At 49.4% G+C, this 25,376-nt stretch overlaps 1 protein-coding gene across 1 annotated transcript; it reads right to left on the bottom strand.

Annotated features, from left to right (window-relative positions):
- Positions 1–283: 283 nt before the first annotated feature.
- Positions 284–24,210, bottom strand: Rab40c (RAB40C, member RAS oncogene family). The gene is made up of 6 exons (XM_048332315.1): positions 23,915–24,210; positions 11,390–11,450; positions 10,620–10,680; positions 4,224–4,301; positions 3,742–3,964; positions 284–2,228 (listed from the first exon to the last, which is right to left on the bottom strand). The coding sequence occupies exons 1-6, from the start codon at positions 24,054–24,056 to the stop codon at positions 1,948–1,950; spliced, it is 846 nt and encodes a 281-aa protein (XP_048188272.1). The 5' UTR covers positions 24,057–24,210; the 3' UTR covers positions 284–1,947.
- Positions 24,211–25,376: the final 1,166 nt, after the last annotated feature.

The raw sequence follows: 25,376 nt of genomic DNA, 5'->3' as shown, positions 1-25,376 counted from the left end.
GGTGGGCTGACTGCATGGCCCAACCAGGCCCAATCTCCTAGGAAAGGAGTGTGGCTTATAACCAGTCTCATCCACCTCAGCCCCTTCAGTCCTCAGTGGGGAACGTGAATCTAACTCATGGCTGCAGGCCAGCCCAGCCAGCCACAGAGCAGAATGAACAAGACCCAGGGACCAGTAAAGCAGGAACAAAGCAGTGGTGGCTCCTATGGCAGAGTGCATGCACCATCACACAACAAATCACGGCCAGATGAAGTCTGAGGCTGATTTATACAAACCAGAGAGGTCACAGCTGAAGTACATTTACTGTAGAAAGAATCCAGGAATAGAGTCCACAGCAGCGAGAGTAGTGTTGACGCACAGGCATGCCTGTCCAGGTCCTCGAAACAAAGTCTGAGTGATTCTGTTCATGATTCCAGAGAAAAGGGATCTATTGGCAGCAACAGGACAGGTGGACTAGGAGTGAAGCCATCTCAATGTCAGGGACTTAGAAACCACTGGTTTCTAAGCAGTTTCAGGCAGTTCCACGGCCTTCCCTCCAGTGGCATGACTCATCTCCCACAACCGCAGGCCGAGGTGCTTCATGTTGACTGGTGCCCTGCTAACACGCATGGTAGGACAATTTCTGGAAATCTGCATGAAGAAGTCCCTAATGAGGGCTGCAGCTCCTGCTGTGGCTGGGGGCCCAAGGGCAGGAGGTAGAGTTGAGCACCAGTGTGACTAAGGGCTGCATTACCAGGCCAGGTGAAGAGGTCATGGTGATGACATTCCCACTGTGGGGCTATCCCAGGCAGATGGGGATCTGTGGAGGATCAGTACATGGCTTCAAGATGGGCACAGGTGGGCCCTGCTTGCTGAACTCTGGCATAGGGCTGGACTGGTGGTCCTTGAGGAGGGACGTGGTATTTAACCCTGTGGCCCATAGTGTGGCTGAGGCTGCTACTTTGGGTGGTGTCACTAAACAGCTCAAAAAGGTTCCAATGACACGTAACCCTCATAGGCAGAAGGGTCACAGCCAGCAAAAAGCAGCTGTGGGGACAGTCAAGGTTGGGAGCACTATCTGCTGAGAGCAGGTGGTTGGAGAGAAGGGCTCCAGGCCTTAGAACCAGAGGCTACTGGAGGCCAGCGGGCAGTGGCCCATCAAGTATTTAAGGTCTGCAGATGGCTCTGCATGCTCAATCTGGAAATGGTGGGCTAAGTTTGTATATAGTAAACATCACCAGAAGCTTTGGGGCATAAAGGGGGCACCAGGGAGAGGCAGAAGTGAGGCTCCTGGGCACACCCTTACCCTTCTCTTCTCCTAGGAGTTGCTGGAGCTCTGGTGCATAGGGATGGCATCCAGAGAGGGCTAGCAGGAGTTACCATCTTACCTGTGCCCAGCACACTTACCACCTTGGTCAGAAATGGAAGCTGGGCTGAGACTGCTGCCACTAGTGTCTGGCTCCTCCATTTTCCAGGGGCTCTGAGCACCCCAGGTGAAATGTATTCCAATCCAAACAACATCCACCTTTGGGTGCTGACCCCTTCCTTCACTGCTTCAATCCCTGTCTTCCCTGACCCCAAGCATCCCCCACAGTGGATGTGGCTGTGCGAGGGCAAGCTCACCACATGGCTGCATTCAGGTTTTCCTGACAGCTCTTTAAAAATAGACAAAACAGGTGAAATGTTCTCCATATAAATAAGGGAGCCAGGCTTCCTCCTGGCCCCAGCCCAGGTAGCCCTGGAGTCCAGGGTTAGTTCAGACCTGGGCCCCTGTAGCACCAGCAGCCCCTCTCCCCACTGTACGGAGCATATGCCTTCTCCTGTGGGACTGCCTCTTTCACCTGACACAGGTGTGGGGAAGCCTGATGCCTCCTAGGCAGGGCTGTGTAGCCAAGTCTTCCAGCACTCAACCAGGAGTGCCCTAGCACGAGCTCCCAGAGTCTGCACAGGTGGTGCCCACCAGTCTCGCTAGGATATCTTGCAGTTGCTCCGAGAGCAGTTCTGGGGTGGGCTCTGAGGCGGGCGGATGGACTTGGACCTCTTCAGACTGTTGCCTTTGTTGGCACTGCTCCCAGCCCCACTAGCCAGGGAGTAGGAGCGGCCATGCATCATGACAGCATTCATGCCATTGGCCATTGAGAAGGACTTGAGGTGGCTCTTGATGGTGACTGGAAGTGGAAGCTTGTCAATGAGGTGAACGGGGGTGCAGGAAACGATGGCACGGCAGCAGAGGTCTTGCAAGCTGAAAACTATGAGGGGAGGTTAGACAGCCCTGAATGGAGAGATGCTAAGGGTGTACAGATCTCTCACTACCAGACAAGAACCATGAAATTCTGGCTGGGAGCACTCCAAACCCTGGGTGGCTTCCCTGGAATGGGGCTCCTAGGGGACCTGGATGCCCAGTTATTCTGCTATTCTGCCTCTTTTGAGTGTCCAGTGGCTAGGGACACTCCTAGGGATTCTCCTACCCTTTTTTTTTTTTTTTTTTTGGCAGTCCTGGGGCTTGGACTAAGGGCCTGAGCACTGTCCCTGGCTTCTTTTTGCTCAAGGCTAGCACTCTGCCACTTGAGCCACAGCACCACTTCTGGCCTTTCTGTATATATGTGGTGCTGAGGAATAAAACCCAGGACTTCAGGTATAAGAGGCAAGCATTCTTGCCACTAGACCATATTCCCTGCCCCCTCCTGCCTTTTTTCCTAGAGTGGAACAAACTGCGAAGTGCTGTTGAGAGACTGAATGCCCCAGGAGATTTGGGAGGTGGGGTACTCATTAGCTTTGGAGTCACGTCTGCAGTCTTTTCTGTATCTAGCCTGCTGTGCATGGCTATGTATGGTCTGCAGAGTGTAGTATGTGCCCCTTGTGGACGTGGCAGGCCAGGGCTCCTGAGAAGGGCTTAAACATTGTTCATCCTGTGGGCTGGGGATATAGCCTAGCGGCAAGACTGCCAGCCTCGGATACACGAGGCCCTAGGTTCGATTCCCCAGCACCACATATACGGAAAACGGCCAGAAGCGGCGCTGTGGCTCAAGTGGCAGAGTGCTAGCCTTGAGCGGGAAGAAGCCAGGGACAGTGCTCAGGCCCTGAGTCCAAGGCCCAGGACTGGCAAAAAAAAAAAAACAAAAAACAAAAAAAAACATTGTTCATCCTATGGGTGCATATGTGTGCCAAGTGCCAGTACTGTGGCTTCAACTCAGGACCTGGGTGCTATCACTGAACTCTTTTTGCTCAAGGCTGACACTCTACCACTTGAGCCATAGCTCTACTTTGTGGCTTTTGGTGGTTAATTGGAAATAAGAGTATCATGGACTTTACTGCCCAGGGTAGTTTTGAACCTCAATCCTCATGTCTCAGTCCCCTGCATAGGTAGGATAATAGGAGTTCTTTTTGTGTGCATATGTGCTGGTACTTGGAAGAACCACAAAGTTACAAACACATTTCCCTGACAGTGAGGGGGCTTCTGATTAAGAACCTGCATAGGATATGGTACAGTGTCATGTAAGGCTTCTGTGGCCACCAGCCTAAAATCCTGTCTTCAGAACAACAAAAAGACCATATCACAAATGCATGCAATTCTGGCTCTTCCTGTTCCGTGGAGAGCAAAGGTAACCTGCTCATCCCTTACAGCTTAAGGCCTGGCAGGACCCATAGTGCCTGCTGCTCTTCAGGAGCCATTTCTGCTTTTATTATCCCCAGCATCCCTCCAGTTTTCTACTATGTCCCACAGAGCTATGCCCCACTGCTCAAAATGAACCCCAGCCTCACCTCGATTGGGCCTCCAGATCTTCTCCATGCCATGCCTCATGAGCACAATGCGGGACAGTTCAGTAAAGGACTCGATGACGTTGAAGTTGCAGAGGGGACTGACTTCAAAGAAGGTCATGCAGTTCTTCTCTGCATAGGCACGAGCCTGCTCTGTTGGGACTTGGCGCTTGAAGGCCAGGTGCAGTCGGTTTCCAACCAGGATCCGGGGGACCCCAGGTGCATGCTTGGGGTGAGGTGCAGAATTCAGCAGAGATAATCCAGCCCCCTCCCCACACATCAACAACAGTAGTAGGGTCTTCACTGTGCATCCTGGGATGGCATAGACTCAGGGAGGTCTGGGTGAGCCATGCTGGATGGCAGTCTGACTATTCACCTGCTGAGCCTCATACACTGCCAAGGGGGCACAGGCAAGCCTATGCCCAGGTTGCCAAATGTAGCGGGGTCTCGTGCCTTACCTTGGAGGGACCCAGACCCACACCTACCTCATCAATCTCCTTGATCCATCTGTCAATTCCATCAAAGGACCAACGGTTAGTGATGTCGTACACCAGGAGGATCCCCTGCGAGTAAGAGATGTACACAGAAGTCACCACAGGCAAGGTCCTTGGTAGGAACTTGCTGGACACAACAGACCTCAGTTCATGGGCAGGGCTGAAAACTTGGCCCAGAAGACTCCATGAAGTAAGAAATTAAAGGCAAGTAAAAAATGTGTATGGGGGGGGGGGGGCTGGGAATATGGCCTAGTGGCAAGAGTGCTTGCCTTCGATACATGAAGCCCTGGGTTCAATCCCCCAGCACCACATATATAGAAAATGGCCAGAAGTGGCGAACAAAAAAAATGTGTATGGGGATAGGAATATGGCCTAGTGGTAAGAATGCTTGCCTCGTATACATGAAGCCCTGGGTTCAATTCCCCAGCACCACATATATAGAAAATGGCCAGAAGTGGCACTGTGGCTCAAGTGGCAGAGTGCTAGCCTTGAGCAAAAAGAAGCCAGGGACAGTGCTCAGGCTCTGAGTCCAAGCCCCAGGACTGGCCAAAAAAAAAAAGAAAGAAATATGCCTGGGGCTGGGGATATGGCCTAGTGGCAAGAGTGCTTGCCTCCTATACATGAGGCCCTGGGTTCAATTCCCCAGCACCACATATACAGAAAATGGCCAGAAGTGGCGCTGTGGCTCAAGTGGCAGAGTGCTAGCCTTGAGCAAAAAGAAGCCAGGGACAGTGCTCAGGCCCTGAGTTCAAGGCCCAGGACTGGCCAAAAAAAAAAAAAAAAAAAAAAAAAAAAAAAGATGTGCCTGCCACTAATGATCAGTGGGAAGGAGAAGTGAGTGAGTGAGTGAACTATTCCAGCCCACAAATGCTGCTCCTCTCCCTTCCCTGAGGATTTGGCTGGGGCAGAACTAACTTTTCAATTTTATTCCCCAGGACATCAGTCATTACTCTGAAATTGCTCAAAGATGACACAGCTAAGCAACACATACCCAGGTCTGCATACAGGGCTGGCTGTGAGGGGTACAGAAGTGGTGGTGTAGGACAGAAGCCAAGTGTCTTGACAGTCAGTGAACTCGCCGCCCGACACTCCTCCCCCCCCCCCCCCCCCCCACCTTCCAGGGCAGAACTGCAGAGGCATCCCTGAGATTTCTGGCCCCAAACTTGGACTTCAGGATGTCAAGTCACTCCAGGAGCAGTTTTTGTGAGGCCCTGCCAGCTGGCCTGAGCAGGACTTGCTATGGGGTTTTTCCTGCCACATCCGTTATAGACTAATTACTCAAGAGCTCAGCTCTGGGCTATCTCCATGTGCCCTAAAAATCTTAGAGTGACACTGCCATGCACTCTCCAGCAGACAACACACCGAGAGCACTGCCATTAGACAGTGTTAAACCCAACATTGTGTCTGTCTCTCATCTTACTACTTGAAAGGCAGCTGAGGGATCAGAGTCCACCCAGTGAGCAAGACAAGACTAGGTCCCACAAATCCTCTCACAGCTGAGTATGAGGGAAGTCAGGAAATTAGGAGTCTTAAAGCTGGTGGTCTGGGCTGGGGATATAGCCTAGTGGCAAGAGTGCCTGCCTCGGATACACGAGGCCCTAGGTTCGATTCCCCAGCACCACATATACAGAAAACGGCCAGAAGCGGCGCTGTGGCTCAAGTGGCAGAGTGCTAACCTTGAGCGGGAAGAAGCCAGGGACAGTGCTCAGGCCCTGAGTCCAAGGCCCAGGACTGGCCAAAAAAAAAAAAAAAAAAAAAGCTGGTCTCCTAAACACAGCCAGCCAAAGTTAACCCCCTGGGTCTGGTAATACAAAGGTTAAAACTAGCCGGGTACCAGTGGTGCTCCCCTGTAATCCTAGCTAACTCAAGGAGGCTGAGATCTGAGGATCACAGTTTAAAGCCAGCCTGGGCAGAAAAACTGTGAGACTCTTATTTCCAATTAGCCACCATAAAGCTGGAAGTAGAGCTCTAGCTCAAATGATAGAGTGCTGAGCACAAAAGCTCAGGGACAGCACCCAGGCCCTGAGTTCATGCTCCTAAACTGACATACAAAAAAGGTTGAAATTATCTGAACCCCAGATCTATGGTCCTTGCTCTTTGGCCAAGAGGCCTGGCTCATAACAGCAACTTGGGGGAAAGGAAGCCTCTCTAGGTGGTGAACCCAACCTGAGGCCAATCCTCTAAGAGCTGACCAACTTGAACTTGACAAAAAAAGATGGCAAGCTTTACAATAATGTACACTTAGGAATGAGCCCAAGTGCTTAACACAGGACATAGCTCTCACTGCTACCAGGAGCAGTGAGGAAAAACGGGGGAAGAGGAGTGTGGGGACAGAGCCACCCAAAGCATCCAGCAGGCCCTATGCACAGCTATCTGCTCCTGAGGAACACTTGAGGGAGTGCCAATCATCCTCCTGAGGTTCACCCAGTTTGGAACAGTAAAGCACTGTTTGCTTACCATGTGGGAGGCTCCATCCTCAGCAGGAATCAGTGGAGGAAGTCAAGGTAAATTTATCGTGTGGATTATAAAGGTTAAGAAGGGAGCTGTGGATGTAGCTTAGTGACAGAGCACTTTCCTAGCACAAATGAGATCCAGGTTCCATCTACAGCATCACAGAAAACAACAGATGCAAAGTATACTTTGTGAGTGCAGTTGATGACCACAGGATGGTTCATAGTGAGTTGTGAGATGAGAAACAAAGGTCCCAAGCGTTATGTGCATGATGACACTTATGTTTTGTTTTGTTCTGTCTTTTTGCCAGTCCTGGCTTGGACTCAGGGCCTAAGCACTGTCCTGGCTTCTTTTTTTTTGGCCAGTCCTGGGCCTTGGACTCAGGGCCTGAGCACTGTCCCTGGCTTCTTCCCGCTCAAGGCTAGCACTCTGCCACTTGAGCCACAGCGCCACTTCTGGCCGTTTTCTGTATATGTGGTGCTGGGGAATCGAACCTAGGGCCTCGTGTATCCGAGGCAGGCACTCTTGCCACTAGGCTATATCCCCAGCCCCTCCTGGCTTCTTTTTGCTCAAGGCTAGCACTCTGCCACTTGAGCCACAGTGCCGCCTCTGGCCTTTTCTAATATGTGGCGTTGAGGAATTGAACCCAGGGCTTCATGTATACAAGGCAAGCACTCTTGCCACTAGGCCATATTCCTAGCCCGCAGGATGACATTTAAAAAATAAAAACACATACAACACATTCCACAGAAAGTTTATTTTACACAGACAGACTGCAGACAAGAAAGGCCTGGGTGTTTTTCTTTCTTGCTGATGGTGATAGCTGTTTCTCCAGTAACCACCATCATTCATGTCACTTTTTCCCCCTGGATGCCAGTTCTGGGGCTTGAACTCAGGGCCTAGGCACTGTCTCTGAGCCTTTGTGTACAAGGCTAGTGCTCTACCACTTGAACCACAACTCCGCTTCTGGCTTTTTGGTGGTTAACTGGAGGCAAGAGTCTCATGGACATTTGTGCCCAGGCTGGCTTTGAACCATATCTTCAGATCTCAGCCTTCCAAGTAGCTAGGAGTATTTATTTACTGCCAGTACTGGGGCTTGACCTCAAGGTCTCACACTCTAGCTTGGCTTTTCTGTTCAAGGCTGGGCTCTTTCATTTGAGCCACACCTCTACTACTGGCTTTCATGGGTTATGTGTAAATAATGAGTTTTATTAGGTTGGCTCTGAACTTTGATCCTCTGATCTCAATTTTCTGAGTAGCTAGGATTATAGGCATGAGGCTCTGGCACTGGGCTCAGCCCTGTTTGTTCCCATCACCAGGGGATGCAGAGGAGCAATTCGGTAGAATGGGTGTTTATAAGTTACCAGGCAGGATGTGTATGGGATGGTAGAGGGCCCACAAAGACAAGTTAGGGACAGAGGCCACCCTGAAAGAACCTGTACCCTGACCCAAGCCCAAGATCTGCAGATATGCTCTTGGGGTCCTTACGTTGCTTCTTGTAGTCAGGAAACATCAGCTCAGAACTTGAAGTTAACAAAACACAAACACTGAAGTGATTGCAAAGGATGCTCTCAGAATAACCACTTTAAAAAAAAAATACATACTGCAGGCTTGGGAATGTGGCTTAGCAGTAGTGTGCTACTAGCTACTAGCTACCTAGCATACACAAAGCCCTGGGTTTGATTCCTCAGCATCACATAAACAGAAAAAGCCATAAGTGGCACTGTGGCTCAAGAGGTAGAGTGCTAGCCTTGAGCAAAAAGAAGCCAGGGACAGTGCTCAGGCCCTGAGTCCAAGCCCCAAGACTGGCAAAAACAACAACAAAAAAAACGAACACCAAAACCCAAAGCAAAAACAAAACAAACAAAAAACACTGCAGAAGAATGAGAAAATGTTGCTAAGAAAATATAAGGTATGGGCTGGGAATATGGCCTAGTGGTAGAATGCTTGCCTCGCATACATGAAGCCCAGGGTTCTATTCATCAGCACCACATATATAGAAAAAGCCAGAAGTGGCCCTGTGGGCTCAAGTAGTAAAGTACTAGCCTTGAGCAAAAAGCAGCCAGGTACAGTGCTCAGGCCCTGAGTCCCAAGCCCCAGGACTGGCCAAAAAAAAAAAAAAAAAAGGAAGGGAGTGAAACACCTTTGTAGTAATAAAAGATGTTTATAGTTCTTTCCCAAAAAGACAGATGGGGCCTGTGGAACACACATTTTTTTGGCGGGAGGGTAGGGGGTCAGGTGTCAGTTATATGGCTTAAACTCAGGGCCTGGGCACTATCCCTGAGCTCTTTTGTGCAAGGGTAGTGCTCCACCACTTTGAGCCACAATGCCACTTCTGATTTTCTTTTTTTGGCCAGTCCTGGGGCTTGAACTCAGGGCCTGAGCACTGTCCCTGGCTTCTTTTTGCTCAAGGCTAGCACTCTGCCACTTGAGCCACCTCTGGCCTCTGGCCGTTTTCTGTATATGTGGTGCTGGGGAATTGAACCCAGGGCCTCAGGTATACGAGGCAAGCACTCTTGCCACTAGGCCATATCCCCAGCCCCGCCACTTCTGATTTTCTAGTGGTTAATTAGAGATGAGTCTCATGGGCTGGGAGCCAGTGCTCTGCCTGTAATCCTAGCTACCTAGGAGGATGAGATCTGAGGATCACAATTCAAAGCCAGCCTAGGCAGGAAAGGCCATGAGACTCATCTCTAATAAATTACCAGAAAACTGGAAATGGAGCTGTGGCTTGAAGTGGTAGAGTGCTAGCCTTGAGCAAAAGAGCGCAGGGCCTGAATTTAAGCCCTAAGACCAACCGGGAGGAGGAGGGGGGGGGAAGGGGGAGGAGGAGGGGGGAAGGGGGAGGAGGAGGGGGGAAGGGTCCAGTGACGTTCTTACCTAGACTAGCTTTGAACCATGATCCTCAGCTCTCAGCTTCCTGAGTAGCTAGTATTACAGGTGTGAGCCGCCAGTACCTGGCTTTACACCTTTTGTCCTAGGCTCCTCTCCAAGCCCTATTGTCTGTGGACTACCTGGGTTTTATCTTCTGGCTTTCTCCTTAACTCATCCTCACCTCTGGTGTCAGATATGGAGTGGTAAGAAGTACTGGCAGAAGGAGAATGAGGAAGAAGAGGAGAAGAGAGTCAAAAGCCCAGGAGATCACCCACCAAGCAATGTGTTCCTTTTCTGTTCCAATGGTGAAGCTATACAACTTCTCCAGAATACCACTAGAGACAAAGCTGAAATAATGATCAACTAAGCCATACTTGGATAAGGACTGTTTTAATATACACCTAATTCTTCCTATTCAACCTGAGGCCAATGTATGCTACTCTGACAAGTGAAGATGTACTGAAGCTATATTCCCATGGCTGCCATGTAGTAAACCTCCTTTCTCTGCCCTTCACTATATGCCTCTTTAGTTGGCATATGGGTGTGAGCAGCTGGATCAAATGTGGAATCTTTGGGCCTGGGGTCTAAAAACCCAGTTTTACTGACATGTGATAACAGTCCTGTCCTCCTCTAAAGCAAGTCACAAGGCTCCTAAGTGCATCCATGAGGGTCCTGGGCAGACACAGGAAAGCCACCTTTGCCTTCTAGTAAAGCAGATAGATGAGCTGCATTTGAGACATCTCAGGGCTGCTGCTGTAAGCCACACTAGGGTCAGGGTACACCACCTCTGAGACTGCCAGTGGCTACAGCAGCAATGATAGCAATGGCCTGTACAAGAACAGTGGAAGCCAGTGCATTGTGGACTCCAGTGCCCCTGTGCAAGGCAAGGCTCCCAAACCCAGAGCTGGCCACTGGGGGATGGGTCTTCTCACCCAGAATGGGCTCTGGTGTCAAGCTACAGAGAAATAAGTACTTGGAGAATTAGATAGGACAGAAGCTCATGTTCAAGAAGAATCAAGAGAAGCATCAATTTGAAAAACAACAGAGTGCTGCTGGACCTACCTGGGCGCCCCTGGAGTAGGACCTGAAGATGGTACAGAACCTCCCTTGGCCCGACGTGTCCCTGAAACACATGGAGAGGGTCAGGAGGGACTGCAGCTGCGGGACCTTCCAGAGTGCATATGTAGTACCATGTGAGAGGCTCAGTTCTGTTCTCTCTTCTTCATAGCTACCTCTGAACATCCTGGAGAGGCCAAGGGAGGCGAGCCACAGCAGGAATTGATGGTTATACCAGGATAATGCTGACTATGAGGACCATACCCAACCAGCACAAGGCCACCAAACAGACAGGCAATTGAGAGTGCCAGTCCTCATTCCTTTTTAAGCAAGTCCCCTACATGGTCCCAGGAGCCAGGACACTGTGGAGAACCCCAACATGTGGACACCCGTATCCTCACTTAGAAGCTCTTTTTTCTTCTCTTTATTTTTCTAAGGCAGGGTCTCCCTATACAGCCCAAGCTGGACCCAAATTTTGAATCCTCCTCCTTCAGTATCCTGAGTACTCAGATTACAAATTTGGGCCACTTCATCCATGTTACTTAATGTGAAGCCTGGGACAGGATGAAAAGGGCGGGGTGGAGGGGGATGGCCACTGTGAAAGCAAGGCTTTAAGGACAAAAAGGAGCAGGCTGTATCAAAAGAAAATATTCTGTACTTTTTGCTCTTTCCATTATGGAGCAAAACACATTCCCTACTTGAGCAGGGCCTGGGCAAATACAAGCCTTCCTGTTTCCTCACTGGGCTTCCACATCTCCATCTCATCACTGACTCACCAGAGCTCCAGCTTGACACGCCGGCCATCCAGTAATATGGTTGTCGTCTTGTAGTCAATCCCTGTGAGGAAGTAGAGGGTGCAAGCATCCTCAGCAACTGGATGCCCAAGGGCTGTGCTCCCCACACTCCCAGAAGTGACTGAGATCAGAGCAAAGCTCTAGCAGCTCTAGGCTATGCATTATCACAGACTGGTCCAGCCCCGCCCCACCCCGCCCACTCCATTCAGCAGCCTCAGGGCAGGAGCCCAAGTTAAGATGGTATTAGCCACACCCTCTTCTGAGCCCAGCACACCTGGAGGAAGATAGCTCAACTCTAACTTAACTTCAGAGTTTAACTCTCAGAGAATAATGGGGGGCTGGAAATGTGGCTTAGCCGTAAAGTGCTTCTGGCCTAGGTTCGATTCCTCAGCACCACATAAATAGAAAAGACTGGAAGTAGCACTTTGGCTCAAGTGCTAGAGCATTATCCTTGAGCAAAAAGAAGCCAGGGACAGTGCTCAGGTCTTGAGTTCAAGCCCCAGGACTGGCCAAAAAAAAAAGATAATGGATTCACCATAGCTCCCAGATACAACTAGAATGCATTTGAGACATTATCAAGGGGAGTTTAAAAAAGCAGAGCAATACAGGACTCTAGGCATTCACACACAATTGAGACCAAAGGAGGATACTCTTAGGGGAAGATCACAAAGGTGCAATACCTATATGCCTCTAAACATATAAATAATATTTAACAAAATGAACTCCAGAAAATGGAAACAAGGCTTTCTTTGTTGTTTTTGCTTTTTTCTTGTTTGCTTATCTGTCTTTGGGAGAGTAAGGAGGGCACATGCTTATAATCTTAGCTATTCTGGAGGCTGAGATGTGAAGGTCAAGGTTCAAAGCTAGCCCATGAAGGAAAATCCATGAGTCTCATATCCAACAAGCTACCAAAAAGCCAGAAATGGAGTTGTGGCTTAAGTGGCCGAGCGCTAACCTTGAGCAAAAAGCTTAGGGGAAGCACCCATGCCCTGAATTCAAGCCCCACAACTCACACACACACACACACACACACACACACACACACACACACACACACACACGATTGTAATAATGAACAAAAAATAACGAATTAATTTACTAGATTAAAACAGAATGGTCTTAGGATGTAGTTCAGTGAGTAAAACACTTGCCAAGCATGTTCAAGGCTCTAGTTTTAATCCCTAGCACATTAAAACAAAAAGAAACCGAAAATGCTAATGTGCATCCTTTGCAGTATTTTGAAAGAGCTACTGACACTGAAATGCCCAGTTAATGTCCAGGAGAAAGGGACATTCTCCTCCTCAAGTTCCTCTTGTATTTTCCTGGAACCTAGAAGCCTCCCTTGGGTGGGCGCAGACAAAAGGTGCAGCAGGTGAGGACGACTGCCTCAGTGTCCTCTAATACCAGCTGTTGATCTCCTCCATGCAGTGTCCAGATTCCTCTCCACAGTCCACCTCTGGCTCATGTCCAAAGAAGACTAAGCATCATGTAAGATAGCTTCTGTTTTTTGGTGTATTGCCCCTTAGGCAGGGAAAAACACTCTGGTTGAATGTCCAGAAATGGAGAGCGCAAAGGATAAATATCTTGACCTTCCACCAACAGGTGGAAACAGGCAGAAGGTTGCCAGCAGCTCAGATCAGAGAAGGCCCCTCTGGAGATAAAGGGCAAATAATCCTCCTGCAAAGGATGTCAGGACCAGCCTTCACGTTTCAATTTCAAGGTAAGGCCACAGAACGTGCCTCTGCCGATACTACTTGGCTCAAAGCATGGGCATGGAGGAGGCATCCACAGGCACCTGGTACAGCCTGCTGTAGGCAATCCTGAGTAGAGAGGCAGGCGTTACAATAAGATGGGTTCAGGGTTTGCTTCCTGGGACTCACATCCCTCAAGGGACCTGGAGGTCCCTGGGAGGGACCTGGAGTGTTTCTGAGCAATGTCTTCTAAGACTCTAACACATGAGACTGAACTCTGTCTTTCTGGCTTGTGAGGTTAAGTTACCCTACGGGAATAGCCACATGGCCAGGACCTGAAGGTAGCCAACAGGGAACTGAGTTTGAAAGGGATCCTTCTCCAATCAAGGGTCAGAGAGATCCAGCCCAGACACCTTGATGCCCTGAGTTCCTGTGAGCACCCAGTTTAGCTACTCCTGACACAAAGAATACAAGAGCTACAAACAAGACACAGAAGAAAATGATAAACCAAGAAATACCCAGCAGAAAGGTACACATACAGTCTCTCTGTCTGTCTGTCTCTCTCCTCTGACGACCCAATGAACTACCAAAATCTACCATAACAGTTGGGAGCTGGTGGCTCACGTCTATAATCCTAGCTACTCAGGAGGCTAAGATCTAAGAATTGTGGTTCAGTCAGCCCAGGCAGGAAAGTTCATCAGACTCTTATCTCCATTAACCACCAGGAAGCCAGAAGTGGAGCTGTGACTCAAGTGGTTATGTGCTAGCCTTGAGCAAAAGAGCCCAGGGACCACACACAAAAATCTATTGGAGAGGCTGGCAATGTGGCTTAGCAGTAGAGTGCTTGCCTAGCATGCACGAAGCCCTAGATTCAATTCCTCAGTACCACATAAACAAAAAAGGCCAAAAGTGGCACTGTGGTTCAAGTGGTAGAGTGCTAGTTGAGCAAAAAGAAGTTCAGGGACAGTGTTCAGGTCCTGAGTTCAAGTCCCAGAACTGGCAAAAAACAAAACAAACAAAAATCCCTACCAGAACAAAGCAGCAGAAAGAACGTTCCTGAAGAAGTCCCAGGAAAGGTGTTCAAAGCATACCTTGTGACTACTTGGCCACAAATAGTACCACTGAGGTCCAGGGCAACAGGTGCGAGTCTAGTACCTGGAGAGATTTAAGGCTAATACTACTGCTATCACAGATTCACAGTCAGGATGTTTCACTACAGAAGTGGGGGGACTCTAGGGTACTACATGGAAGCCTGGCTTGTAAGTGTGATCTTTAGTTCAAACAAAACCTCAACTTCAAAAATGGGATGTGTGGTGAATACAATGAGCTCCAGCAACCTAGCAGAAATCAACATAATGGGCACCCTGTGAAGAGGGTGGACATAGTATGTAATCACAACCATGTGGGAGGCCTGGATAGTAAGATCAGAGTCTACGCTAGCCTGTACAACCAAGAACCATGAGACTCTACCTGAAAACTAACTAAAAGCAAATAGGACTGGATGTATGGTTCATGTGGTAAGAGTGAATGCTTAGCAAGGAAAGGCCTGAGCTCAAACCCCAATAACACAACCATACACACACACACAAAAGATTCCTAGAACTGAGGTAGAGACAAGGTATCCAAGCTTGATGAGTCATTTTTTATGTTGGCTTGGTTTTGGTTTGAGGAGATAACACTATTGTTTGGCTCTCTAACTAACTCTAACCCTAACCCTAGCTCAACTTTTTTCTGGTTATTTTGGAGATGAGAATGTAGCAAACTGTTCTGTTTGGTCTGGACCTGAACCACTATCTTTTAGAACTTATCCTTCTGAGTAGCCAGGATTTTCAGGAATGATCCCCTGGCACCCGGCCTGTGTGTGTGTGCACGCACATGCGCGCATGCACATGTGTATGCACACACACACGTGCTTGAACTCGGGGATTAAAGTTCTTGCATGGCTTTTCTGTTCAAGGCTGGCACTCTACTACTTGAGACACATCTCCACTTCTGTTTGTGCTAGTCCCTGGGGCTGAACTCTGTGACGGGGTACCTTCCCTGAATTTCTTTTGCTCCAGACTAGCATACTACCACTTCAGTCACAGCTCCACTTCTGGCTTTTTTGGTGCTTAACTGGAGACAAGACTCTCATGGCCTTTCCTGCCTAGGCTGGCTTTGAACCATAATTCTCAGATCTCAGCCTCCTGAGTAGCTACAATTACAAGTATAAGCCACCAGTACCTAGCTTTCCCTGTGTTCTATATGGCAGAGAGGACCATGCCCTGGCTGATTTAACTCCGGGGATCCCACAATATCTCCCGGTGGCCTGACATCCATTCTAGATACTGCCCATGAGAGGGTGTAGGGGCAACTTCACTCTTTTCTGTTCTAAGGCACTAGTTGCAGGTTCCAGACCCAGCTTTACAGAAACTAGCAATTTTATACCTTCCCAGTCCAAAATCTTCCAACAGAACGGGAGGCAAAAGGACCTGCCAAAGGCCAGCTCCTCTCCTTTGTGTCTTTCCCTCCCACTTCTTGGCTCCCTGATGTAGCTTCCTTCCTGAAACACTATTAAATTTAGTTCATCATCCACACCAAAAGCAATCATTGCAATGGAAAAGATGATATTGTATATGCACAACACAATAATCCCAACTGTGACTACATACCCCCGCCAAAGGTGGTTGGTCATTCAGCATGCCTGCTACTTAAGCATTCATTGTGTCATCTGGTAGAGCTTATGACAACGCTAAAGACCAAAGAAAGCACTTACAATTAACTATCATTCTTTCAGAACTGTGTATTGAAATTTTAGGAAAGGCCATGCTAGTCCAACCTTATAAGCAGCACAACCAGTCTAAGTTGAACTAAACATGGATAACTATCCTAACTACCTGTCCCCTTCTCAGATGGGGCAGATAATAGTAAGGTTAACTGGAGAAACCGCACTCCATACAGACAAGCCCTATGCGACTTTGCTAACTTGCTCCCCTTGTTTAGCTCTGGGCCTTGCTCTGCTGGGAACAGCAGAAAGGGCAAAGTACAGAGAAAGAGAGACAAGCCAGCTGGTCCCATGCTACAGTGGAACCTGCTCAAAAAGAGACCAGACAGAAGTTCAGTTGGCAATTAAGAATTCTTGTTCAATTAGTACAACCACTTTGGAGAACAGTATGGAGGTTTCTCAAAAAGCTCAATATAGACCTACCCTATGACCCAGCCATACCACTCCTAGGCATCTATCCTAAACAGCAAAATCCAAGATATCAAAAAGGCATTTGTACTACCATGTTTATCGCGGCACAATTCACAATAGCTAAAATATGGAAACAACCCAGATGCCCCTCCACAGACGAATGGATCCAAAAAATATGGTACTTATACACAATGGAATACTACATAGCGATTAGGAATGGTGAAATATTGTTATTTGCAGGGAAATGGTCGGAACTCGAACAAATAATGTTGAGTGAGACAAGCCTAGAACACAGAAAACAAAGGGGCATGATCTCCCTGATATATGACTGTTAACAAAGGGAGACGAAGAGACAGTAGAGACCAAGTCTGTGAATACTGTATATGTTCTTGATACATTGTATATTGCATATATGTCAACCTGACCTAGACAAGGGATAGAAAAACAGGTTGTAAGATATCATAAGAAATGTACACACTGCCCTACTATGTAACTGCACCCTCTTTGCACAACACCTTGTAAAAAAATTTATGTCCAATTAATAAAAAAAAAAAAAGAATTCTTGTTCAGGGGGCTGGGAATATGGTCTAGTGGCAAGAGTGCCTCATATACATGAAGCCCTGGGTTCAATTCCCCAGCACCACATATATAGAAAAGGCCAGAGGTGGCGCTGTGGCTCAAGTGGCAGAGTGCTAGCCTTGAGCAAAAAGAAGCCAGGGACAGTGCTCAGGCCCTGAGTCCAAGCCCCAGGACTGGCCAAAAAAAAAAAAAAAAAAAAAAAAAAAATATATATATATATATATATATATATATATATATATATATTCTTGTTCAGGGAGGCGCTAGCTCAAGTCTGTAATCCTAAGTACTCTATCTCAACAAATGACTAGGTGGAGTAGCACCCCTGCAGCTCAGGTCAGTCTGTTTATGAAGCTAGTCCTACCTTAAAAATAACCAATGCAAAAAGAGGCTGGAGGGGCTGGGGATATGGCCTAGTGGCAAGAGTGCCTGCTTCATATACATGAGGCCCTGGGTTCGATTCCCCAGCACCACATTACAGAAAATGGCCAGAAGTGGCGCTGTGACTCAAGTGGCAGAGTGCTAGCCTTGAGCAAAAAGAAGCCAGGGACAGTGCTCAGGCCTTGAGTCCAAGCCCCAGGACTGGCCAAAAATAAATAAATAAATAAATAAATAAATAAATAAATAAATAAATAAATAAAGAGGCTGGAGGTGTGGCCCAATTGGTATACCACTTGCCAAGGAAGCACCAGATCTGAGTTCAATTCCTACTACCCCTTCTCCCGCCACACCTCCTTTAGTCCCAAACAACACTGCTTTTGACTAGCCAGGACAGCCTCTCTCAACCCCCTCATAGTAAGACACGCTCTGCTGGAACGAGCTGACAGGTGGTCCTCCCACCGGAGGAGTATCCAGTATCTCAGTGACCTCTAGCAGCTCCCATGTTTATGAACCACCGGTCAAGCCAGGCAATAATGGCTCATGGCCTATAATCACAGCTATACAGTAGGCTGAGATCTGAGGACTGAAGTTAGAAATCAGCTCAGGTTTAGAAAAGCCCAAGGAGCTGGGCACTGGTGGCTCACACCTATAACTGTAGCTACTCAGGAGGCTGAGATGAGGATCATGAAGCCAGCCTGGACAGGAAAGTCTGCGAGACCCTTATCTCCAATGAACCACCAGAAAACTGGAAATGAAGCTGTGGTTCAAAGTGGTAAAGCCCTACTAGCCTTAAGAGAAAGAAGGGACAGTGCCCCACGAACAACAACAAAAGGTAGAGCAGCAGAGCCAGGCACTGGTGGCTTACACCTGTAATCCCAGCTCCTCAGGAGGATGATATCAAGAGGACCAAAGCTCAAGGCTAGCCTGGATAAAAAGCTTAAGAGACTTCATCTCAACCAATTAAAACCAAACAAAAAGCTGGAGCTGGGTACTAGGCTCTTTCCAGTAATCCTAGCTACTCAGGAGACTGAGGTCTGAGAATGGTGGTTCAAAGCTAGCCTAGGAAGGAAAATCTGTGAGACTTTTATCTCCAATAAACGACCAAAAAAAAAAAAAATCAAAAGTGGAGAGTGATAGCTTTGAGCAACAGCAGCTCAGGGACAGAATTCAGGCCCTGAGTTCAAACCCCAGGTCCAGCACAAACACACACACACACACACACACACACACACACACACACACACACACACACAAAAGCTGGGCACAGTGCTGTATGCCTATCATCTCTGCTAAACAGAAAGCATAAATAGAAGATCATGGTCCAGGCTGACCCAGGCAAAAGAGGGCTAAGGACACGGCTCAATTGGTAAAGTGCCTGCCTACCAAGCATTAGACCCTAAGTTCAAACCCTAGTACCACTAAAAAAAAAATTACATTTAGTTGTTTCCTGTGTGGAAACCTTACAAAATGAATGAGACATACATGGATCATACATGTTCTGATACAGGAAAATATAACACAGAGGAAGGTATCACCAAGGGTTCACAGTACGCCAGGAGCAGATACACAGTATCCTCACACTCAGGGTATAGCATCATGTGGTCTCACAGACATCTCCGTAACCATTACACTCATTCATCCAAGCTCCATGTCTGTTCTGTTTTGTCCATAATCATGTACCTCTCTTCAGAATCCCTGGGCTCAAAGATCAGAGGTATCATTCAGTAGTTTCCATAACACTGATTCCCAAAGGAGTAGAAAGAAATGAAGCAATACCCATGCACTCATCTTACTAACAACTTGAATCTTACAGGTGATGGGCATAAAAACCACAACAGATTTTTTTTTTCCCATGACAGATTTTTGTAGAGGCTTTAGCTTTCAAGAAGCTTTGTAGAGGCTGGGGATATGGCCTAGTGGCAAGAGTGCCTGCCTCATATACATGAGGCCCTGGGTTCGATTCCCCAGCACCACATATACAGGAAGTGGCGCTCTGTGGCTCAAGTGGCAGAGTGCTAGCCTTGAGCGGGAAGAAGCCAGGGACAGTGCTCAGGCCCTGAGTCCAAGCCCCAGAACTGGCCAAAAAAAAAAAAAAAAGAAGAAGCTTTGTAGAGGGCTGGGAATATGGCCTAGTGGCAAGAGTGCTTGCCTCGTATACATGAAGCCCTGGGTTCAATTCCTCAGCACCACATATATAGAAAACTCCAGAAGTAGCACTGTGGCTCAAGTGGCAGAGTGCTAGCCTTGAGCAAAAAAGAAGCCAGGGACAGTTCTCAGGCCCTGAGTTCAAGGCCCAGGACTGGCAAAAAACAAAAAACAAAAAAATGAAGCTTTGTAGACACAAGGACAACTACACCTCCATGTTTATCGCTGTACAATTCACAATAGCTAACATATGGAAACAACCCAGATGCCCCACTACAGATGAATGGATCCAAAAAATGTGGTACCTGTACACAATGGAATTCTGCACAGCAATCAGAAATGATAAAATAATGGCATTCGCAGGGAAATGGACAGATCTTGAACAAATAATGTTGAGCGAGACAAGCCTAGAACACAGAGAACAAAGGTGCATGGTCTCCTTAATATGTGGATGTTAGGGGGGAAAAAATTAAAAAGCAGAGAACGTCTCTGTAAAATAACAAACATCTTTTCAAATAGTACTTCTACATGTTTTGGCCAGTGACTTTACATCATGTCTCTAAAAACCAAACAATTACTAAATAAACATAAAAATGTCTAGGATAGGGGCTGGGGATATGGCCTAGTGGCAAGAGTGCTTGCCTCCTATACATGAGGCCCTGGGTTCAATTCCCCAGCACCACATATACAGAAAATGGCCAGAAGTGGCGCTGTGGCTCAGGTGGCAGAGTGCTAGCCTTGAGCAAAAAGAAGCCAGGGACAGTGCTCAGGTTCTGAGTCCAAGCCCCAGGACTGCCCCCCCCCCCAAAAAAAAACCCCCACATAAATAAATAAATAAATAAATAAATAAATAAATAAAAATGTCTAGGACTTAGCAGAGGATAACAACAGCTCAACAGCTATGTACATATGATCACATAAGATGAGGCTAAGCAAAATGAACTTCAAGATATGGAAACAAGAGGACTTTGTTGTTGTTCTTATTTTTAATATATACTAATCTCCTATGGCTTATCCTCTGTTGTTACTGTATATAATTTTGGTACACTGGGTATTGTATATATGTTATCTAAATTAGGGAAGGGAATGGGAACATCAGAATGGTGAGACAAAGAATAAAGGGTGAACCAATGAAATAGAGATACTCATAAGATAATATGTTGGAAAAGAACTGTACAACTAGCAGGCTGGGAGGGAGAGAAGGTGAGAGAAAAATGAGGGAGGGTATAACAAGTATGACAAGAAATGTACTCACTATCTTATTATGTAACTGTAACCCCTCTGTACATCACCTTGCCAATAAAATTTAATTTAATTTAAAAAAAAAACAAGCTTTGTAGAGGTAAGAGGTCATTTGGTGCCCATGTATAAAGGGAAACAGGTCTATGTGCTGTGGCAGGGTGTTCCCTGGGTGCCAGGGTGTGCACCCAATATGTTACTGAGGGGCCAACATGGACCACCACCCCAAGGCCACAACACACAGCCAGATCCACCAGCAGTATGCCTATGAGTAGAAACTGTTCACAGGACACACAGTCCCCGCCCCCCCTCACCAGGTCTTATAATGCAGAACCCATGAAGGTTTTGCTCTAGCAGAATCCTTTGTGGACACCCAGGTGGAAGTTTTATGCATCCTTTGTTTTGGTTTTTGCCAGTCCTGAGGCTTGGGACTCAGGGCCTGAGCACTGTCCTTGGCTTCTTCTTGCTCAAGGCTAGCATTCTACCACTTGAGCCACAGTACCATTTCTGGCTTTTTCTATATATGTGGTGCTGAGGAATTGGACCCAGGGCTTCATGTATATGAAGCAAGCACTTTACCATTAGGCTATATTCCCAGCCCAAGTTTTATGCATCCTGTCTCACTCAAAGTGTACATCACACCCCTGAAAGCACTGCTGTTGTGGAAGTCCCCAGGAGAAAGGTTTCCAGCCCTACAGAGATCTAAAACTTTGGTTGGTGCACATCAGTGTCATCAGACATGAATGGCTCCCAGAAATGCTGGGCCTGTGTCACAGTATCATATTGCCAGTGCTTCAGATTCCAGTGCTAATAATAATAATAAAAAAGGCAGTTTTGATGACTCATATTGTTTGTGAAATTGGAGACAGCAAAGTTACTCACACACCTAGACAAGCTACACAAGATTTTAAGGCAGATAAATAACCTAGCTATGATCAGGAAAGTCTGGGCCATTCTGGAGCAACATGCCCCTCACCACGTAGGGACCTCCCTGTATGTGATAAGGAGCCCTACAAGTTGTGGCTGAAAACAAAAAACTGGAAATACATACACTGAGGGCTTTATTAATGAGATAAGGATGGGGCTGGGGATATGGCCTGGTGGCAAAAGCACTTGCCTCTTATACATGAAGCCCTGGGTTCAATTCCCCAGCACCACATATACAGAAAATGGTCAGGAGTGGTGCTGTGGCTCAAGCGGCAGAGTGCTAGCCTTGAGTAAAAAGAAGCCAGGGACAGTGCTCAGGCCCTGAGTCCAAGGCCCAGAATGGCCAAAAGAAAAGAAAAGGAATATTCACCTAACCTTTGTAAGAGAACCAGCTGAGTTCTGATGGCACACGCCTGCAATCCTAGCTACTTTGGGTTGGGATCTGAGGATCAAGGTTCAAATGAAGTCAGCCCAGGCAAAGAATGTCCACAAAGCTCTTATTTCCAATTAACCACCATAAAGCTGCCAAAAGTGGAGCTGTGATGTGGAGTGGTAGAGAACCAGCCTTGACTGAAAAAAGATGGAACAGTATCCAGGCTCTGAGTTCAAGGCCAAAAAAGAGAGAAAAGTGGAGAGAGGAGAGAGGCAGAGGGAGGGAAGGAAGAAGCAAGAGAGGGAGACAAGGGAGGGGAGGGAGGAAGACAGAGAGAGGGAGGGAGGGAAGAAAGGAAGGAAAGAGAGAGAACCCTGAAGAGAATCCTGAGTATTAAAAATTATCACTCACATGTTGCTGAAGATGAAGAACCAGCCACCTTAGAGCTTGCAAACCCATAGCAATCTCTCAGAGGAGGCTCAGCCCAAGTGTTCTCACACCTACAATTTCACCCTGTGAAGAACACTACCTAGGTGGTGAGCTGCTGCCTTAACCAGAAGCCCCATTCCTCATGCTGGGCCCATCTCAACCTCTACACACATTCTAACCCTACACACAGGTGTGCTGCCTTTGTCAGGGGACTCCCATCTCTGCAGTGCCACAGGACACCTTCCTGCAAGGAAGAATCTGCAAGGGAGTCGTGGAAGGTGGAAAGCAGTCTAGGAAACAGCTACCCACAGCATTTCTGACAGATGGCCCCTGCCCACCCCAAATCTCTCATCTCTGCTACCTGAGGCAGGTCTCCATGTTTGATGTGAAGTGTGGCAATGCACAGTGGGCTAATGGAGTCAGAGAAAGAATACATCAGCTATGTGTGAGCATGCATTTGGTGGAGCTAGCTGGAGAGGCTAGCTTCTGACCTGACCCTCAGAAGACCAAGTTAACATCCCAAGAAAACACAAAACCCTTACAATTCCAAGCCCCTCCCACATACCTCCATCTGCCTCCAGGGAGTCCAGGACATCATCACTAGGAGGTGAAGCTACCCCTGGAAAAACCACCTGCCAGCCTGTCTGTGCCCAGGTTCCTCCCCTGGGATGTGCAGTCAAGTGCTCTCAAGATGGCCTGGCTTGTGCAGACAACTGAAGTGTGAGACACCCTCACACCCCAAAACAAACCTATGGTTCTTCTGGGGAGCTTGGAGACATATGCTCTGGGCTGAGACTAACTGGGAGGTTAGCTTCTTGGGAGGATGGGTCCTCCACCTGGGCCCAGGTAAACAAGGCGCTTCCAAGGAGGACCAAGACCTTGGCAGGTCCTAAAACCGAAGGTGGGAGGGTGCCCTGCCCACATTCAGCTTCCCACAAGCAAGCCATGTACCAAGGAGCAAAATGCTCAGAGCAGTCAGACTGGATCAGAGCAAAGAACAAGGCAAGAAGGAGGTAGGGGACACGGATAGGAGAAGTAAAATTACTCAGGTGAGGCAGCATTTCCACAGCATGTAAGGGCCTCCACATTCAACAACCCTAACATCTTCTAGTGACACACAGTTCCACCTAGAGCCGAGCCAACCACTGTTAACTGCGTTTTGACCTTAAACATCCAAAGGAAGAGGCAAGTTCAGGCAAGGCTGGTGATGCAAGCTTGTGTATTTTATCCATGCACCCGGAAGTTGAAAAAGAATAACAACGTCGCTACGGGTTATTTTCTCCGGAACCAACCGGCCACCTGGAGCCAGCCCAGGGGCGGCGGGCCGGCGAGGGCCCTCCCTGTGGGCCGGTGTGGGCCGCGGCCCCGCTCTGGTCCCGCGGGGAACCGGCGTTGCCGCCTGAGAACGCTGAGCCGGCCGGGCCCCGCTGCCCCGGCTCGAGCGCGCTCGCGGGCGGCCCTCCCCTCGCTCGCCGGGGCTAGGACGGCGGGCGCCTAGGCGCTGGACCCGAGGCCGCCCAGGGCTAGGGCCCGGGCCGCCCCCGCCGCGCCCGCCCCCGCCAGCCTACCGTTGCTGTAGGCGTACGGGGACTCGGCCGCGCCGTCCTGCAGGCTCTCCAGGATCTCGCCCTTGCCCACGTCGCTGTCTCCCACCAGCAGGAACTTGAGCAGGTAGTCGTAGCTCTTCACCGGGCTGCCCTGGGTACCCATCCTCCCGCCCGCCGCTCTGCGGCCCGCGGCGCTGCCGCCCGACCAGCGGACCGAGGCCGGAGAGCAGTGCGAGGGGCCCGATTCCGGGCCGCGTCCACGGGCGCCGTCTACGGGCCGCCGCCCCCACCGAGCCCGCCCGCCTGCCTCACCTCCCTGCGGCCGCGCCGACCGCCCCCGCCCGCTGGCTGGCGCCGTATAGCCCCGCCTCCGCCCCGGATACGGCGTAGTCATTGGCCGCCTATAGCCGGCTCTCCATCGGCCATTGGCCCGGCAGCCTGGCCGTCACAGCCGCCCAGCCCCGGCGTTTCCCACACACTGGGCGCAGCGGAGCCTCGGGTGGCCCCGCCCCGTGACCGCCCTACCCCCTCGGGCCATCCCTATTGGCCAACATCCTCTCCGTCTCCCAAGGCTGTTAGCCCGTTCGCCCGCCTGTCAAATACGTGCCACCCCCGCCCCCCCACCGTTTCCACTCAGCATTACGAACACTAGGAACGTCCCTACCTCATCGACGTAGCTATTGGCCGCCTGCAACCATTTTCCTGGAACCATTGGTTGTTCTACATGTCCATTAGAGAACCGGAGCTACCGTAACCCTGCCCACTATCCCTCACCACCTCTCGCCTTCTCCCTCCTCTCGCCCGCACCTTTGCCCGCCGCTACCCACTCATTGGGCATGCCGCACGCCGATCACAGGCAGCTATTCCTCGCCCCCTTCCCTAACGCTCGCCAATCAGGAGCCTGAAGCTCTAGGATGTGGGCACTTGTGCCCGCCGTGTACCAGCGGTCGGACAGTGGCCGCGGCTGCTCGAGGAGGGCGGATCCACAAGAACCGAGATGCCAGCAAGCCGAGCCGGCTGTTCCCATAGAAACGCGGAGGAGCAAAGCGACCCAGGCCCCCCCCCCGCTCCAACTGGGGCGCGCTTCCCCGAGGGCGTGGCGAGGCTGGCTGGTGGGCGCGCCCGCCAGGCGGAGGCAGGGTTTCTCCGTGACGAGCCAGGAAGGCGGGCCTTCCGCCTGAGGGCCGCGCGGCTGCTACGCGCGGCCCGTGGCAGTCTAGCCCCGCCCCAAGCTGCGTCTCCCGGGCGCTGGCGCTCCCGGGAGAGGCTCGGAGCCGCGCTGGCACCGCACACCTGGCGGACTTAGGGGCCACCCGAGAGCCTGCCGCTGGTCAGCTAATGAACAAAAACTGTCTAAGCCGGACGCCGGTAGCTCACGCCTGTAATCCTAGCTACTCAGGAGTCGGAGTGTGGGAATTTGTCGGAAGACAGCCTGGGCGGACACATTCAGGAGACTGGGCCGGGACAAAACGGGGCTTGGGGT

Source organism: Perognathus longimembris, chromosome 23, assembly GCF_023159225.1.
Source record: "Perognathus longimembris pacificus isolate PPM17 chromosome 23, ASM2315922v1, whole genome shotgun sequence".
NCBI classification, from domain to species: Eukaryota; Metazoa; Chordata; class Mammalia; order Rodentia; family Heteromyidae; genus Perognathus; species Perognathus longimembris.
This window is presented reverse-complemented; position numbering and strand designations above follow the sequence as displayed.

Bases quoted from the DNA above. Each gene is read 5' to 3' on its own strand.
- Rab40c (XM_048332315.1), bottom strand. From the start codon at position 24,056: ATGGGTACCCAGGGCAGCCCGGTGAAGAGCTACGACTACCTGCTCAAG. The intron at 11,451-23,914 runs GTAGGCTGGCGG...ACTTCCTCACAG, and splicing joins CCCGTACGCCTACAGCAACG to GGATTGACTACAAGACGACA. The intron at 3,965-4,223 runs GTAGGTGTGGGT...CCTCACCCCAAG, and splicing joins GGATCAAGGAGATTGATGAG to CATGCACCTGGGGTCCCCCG.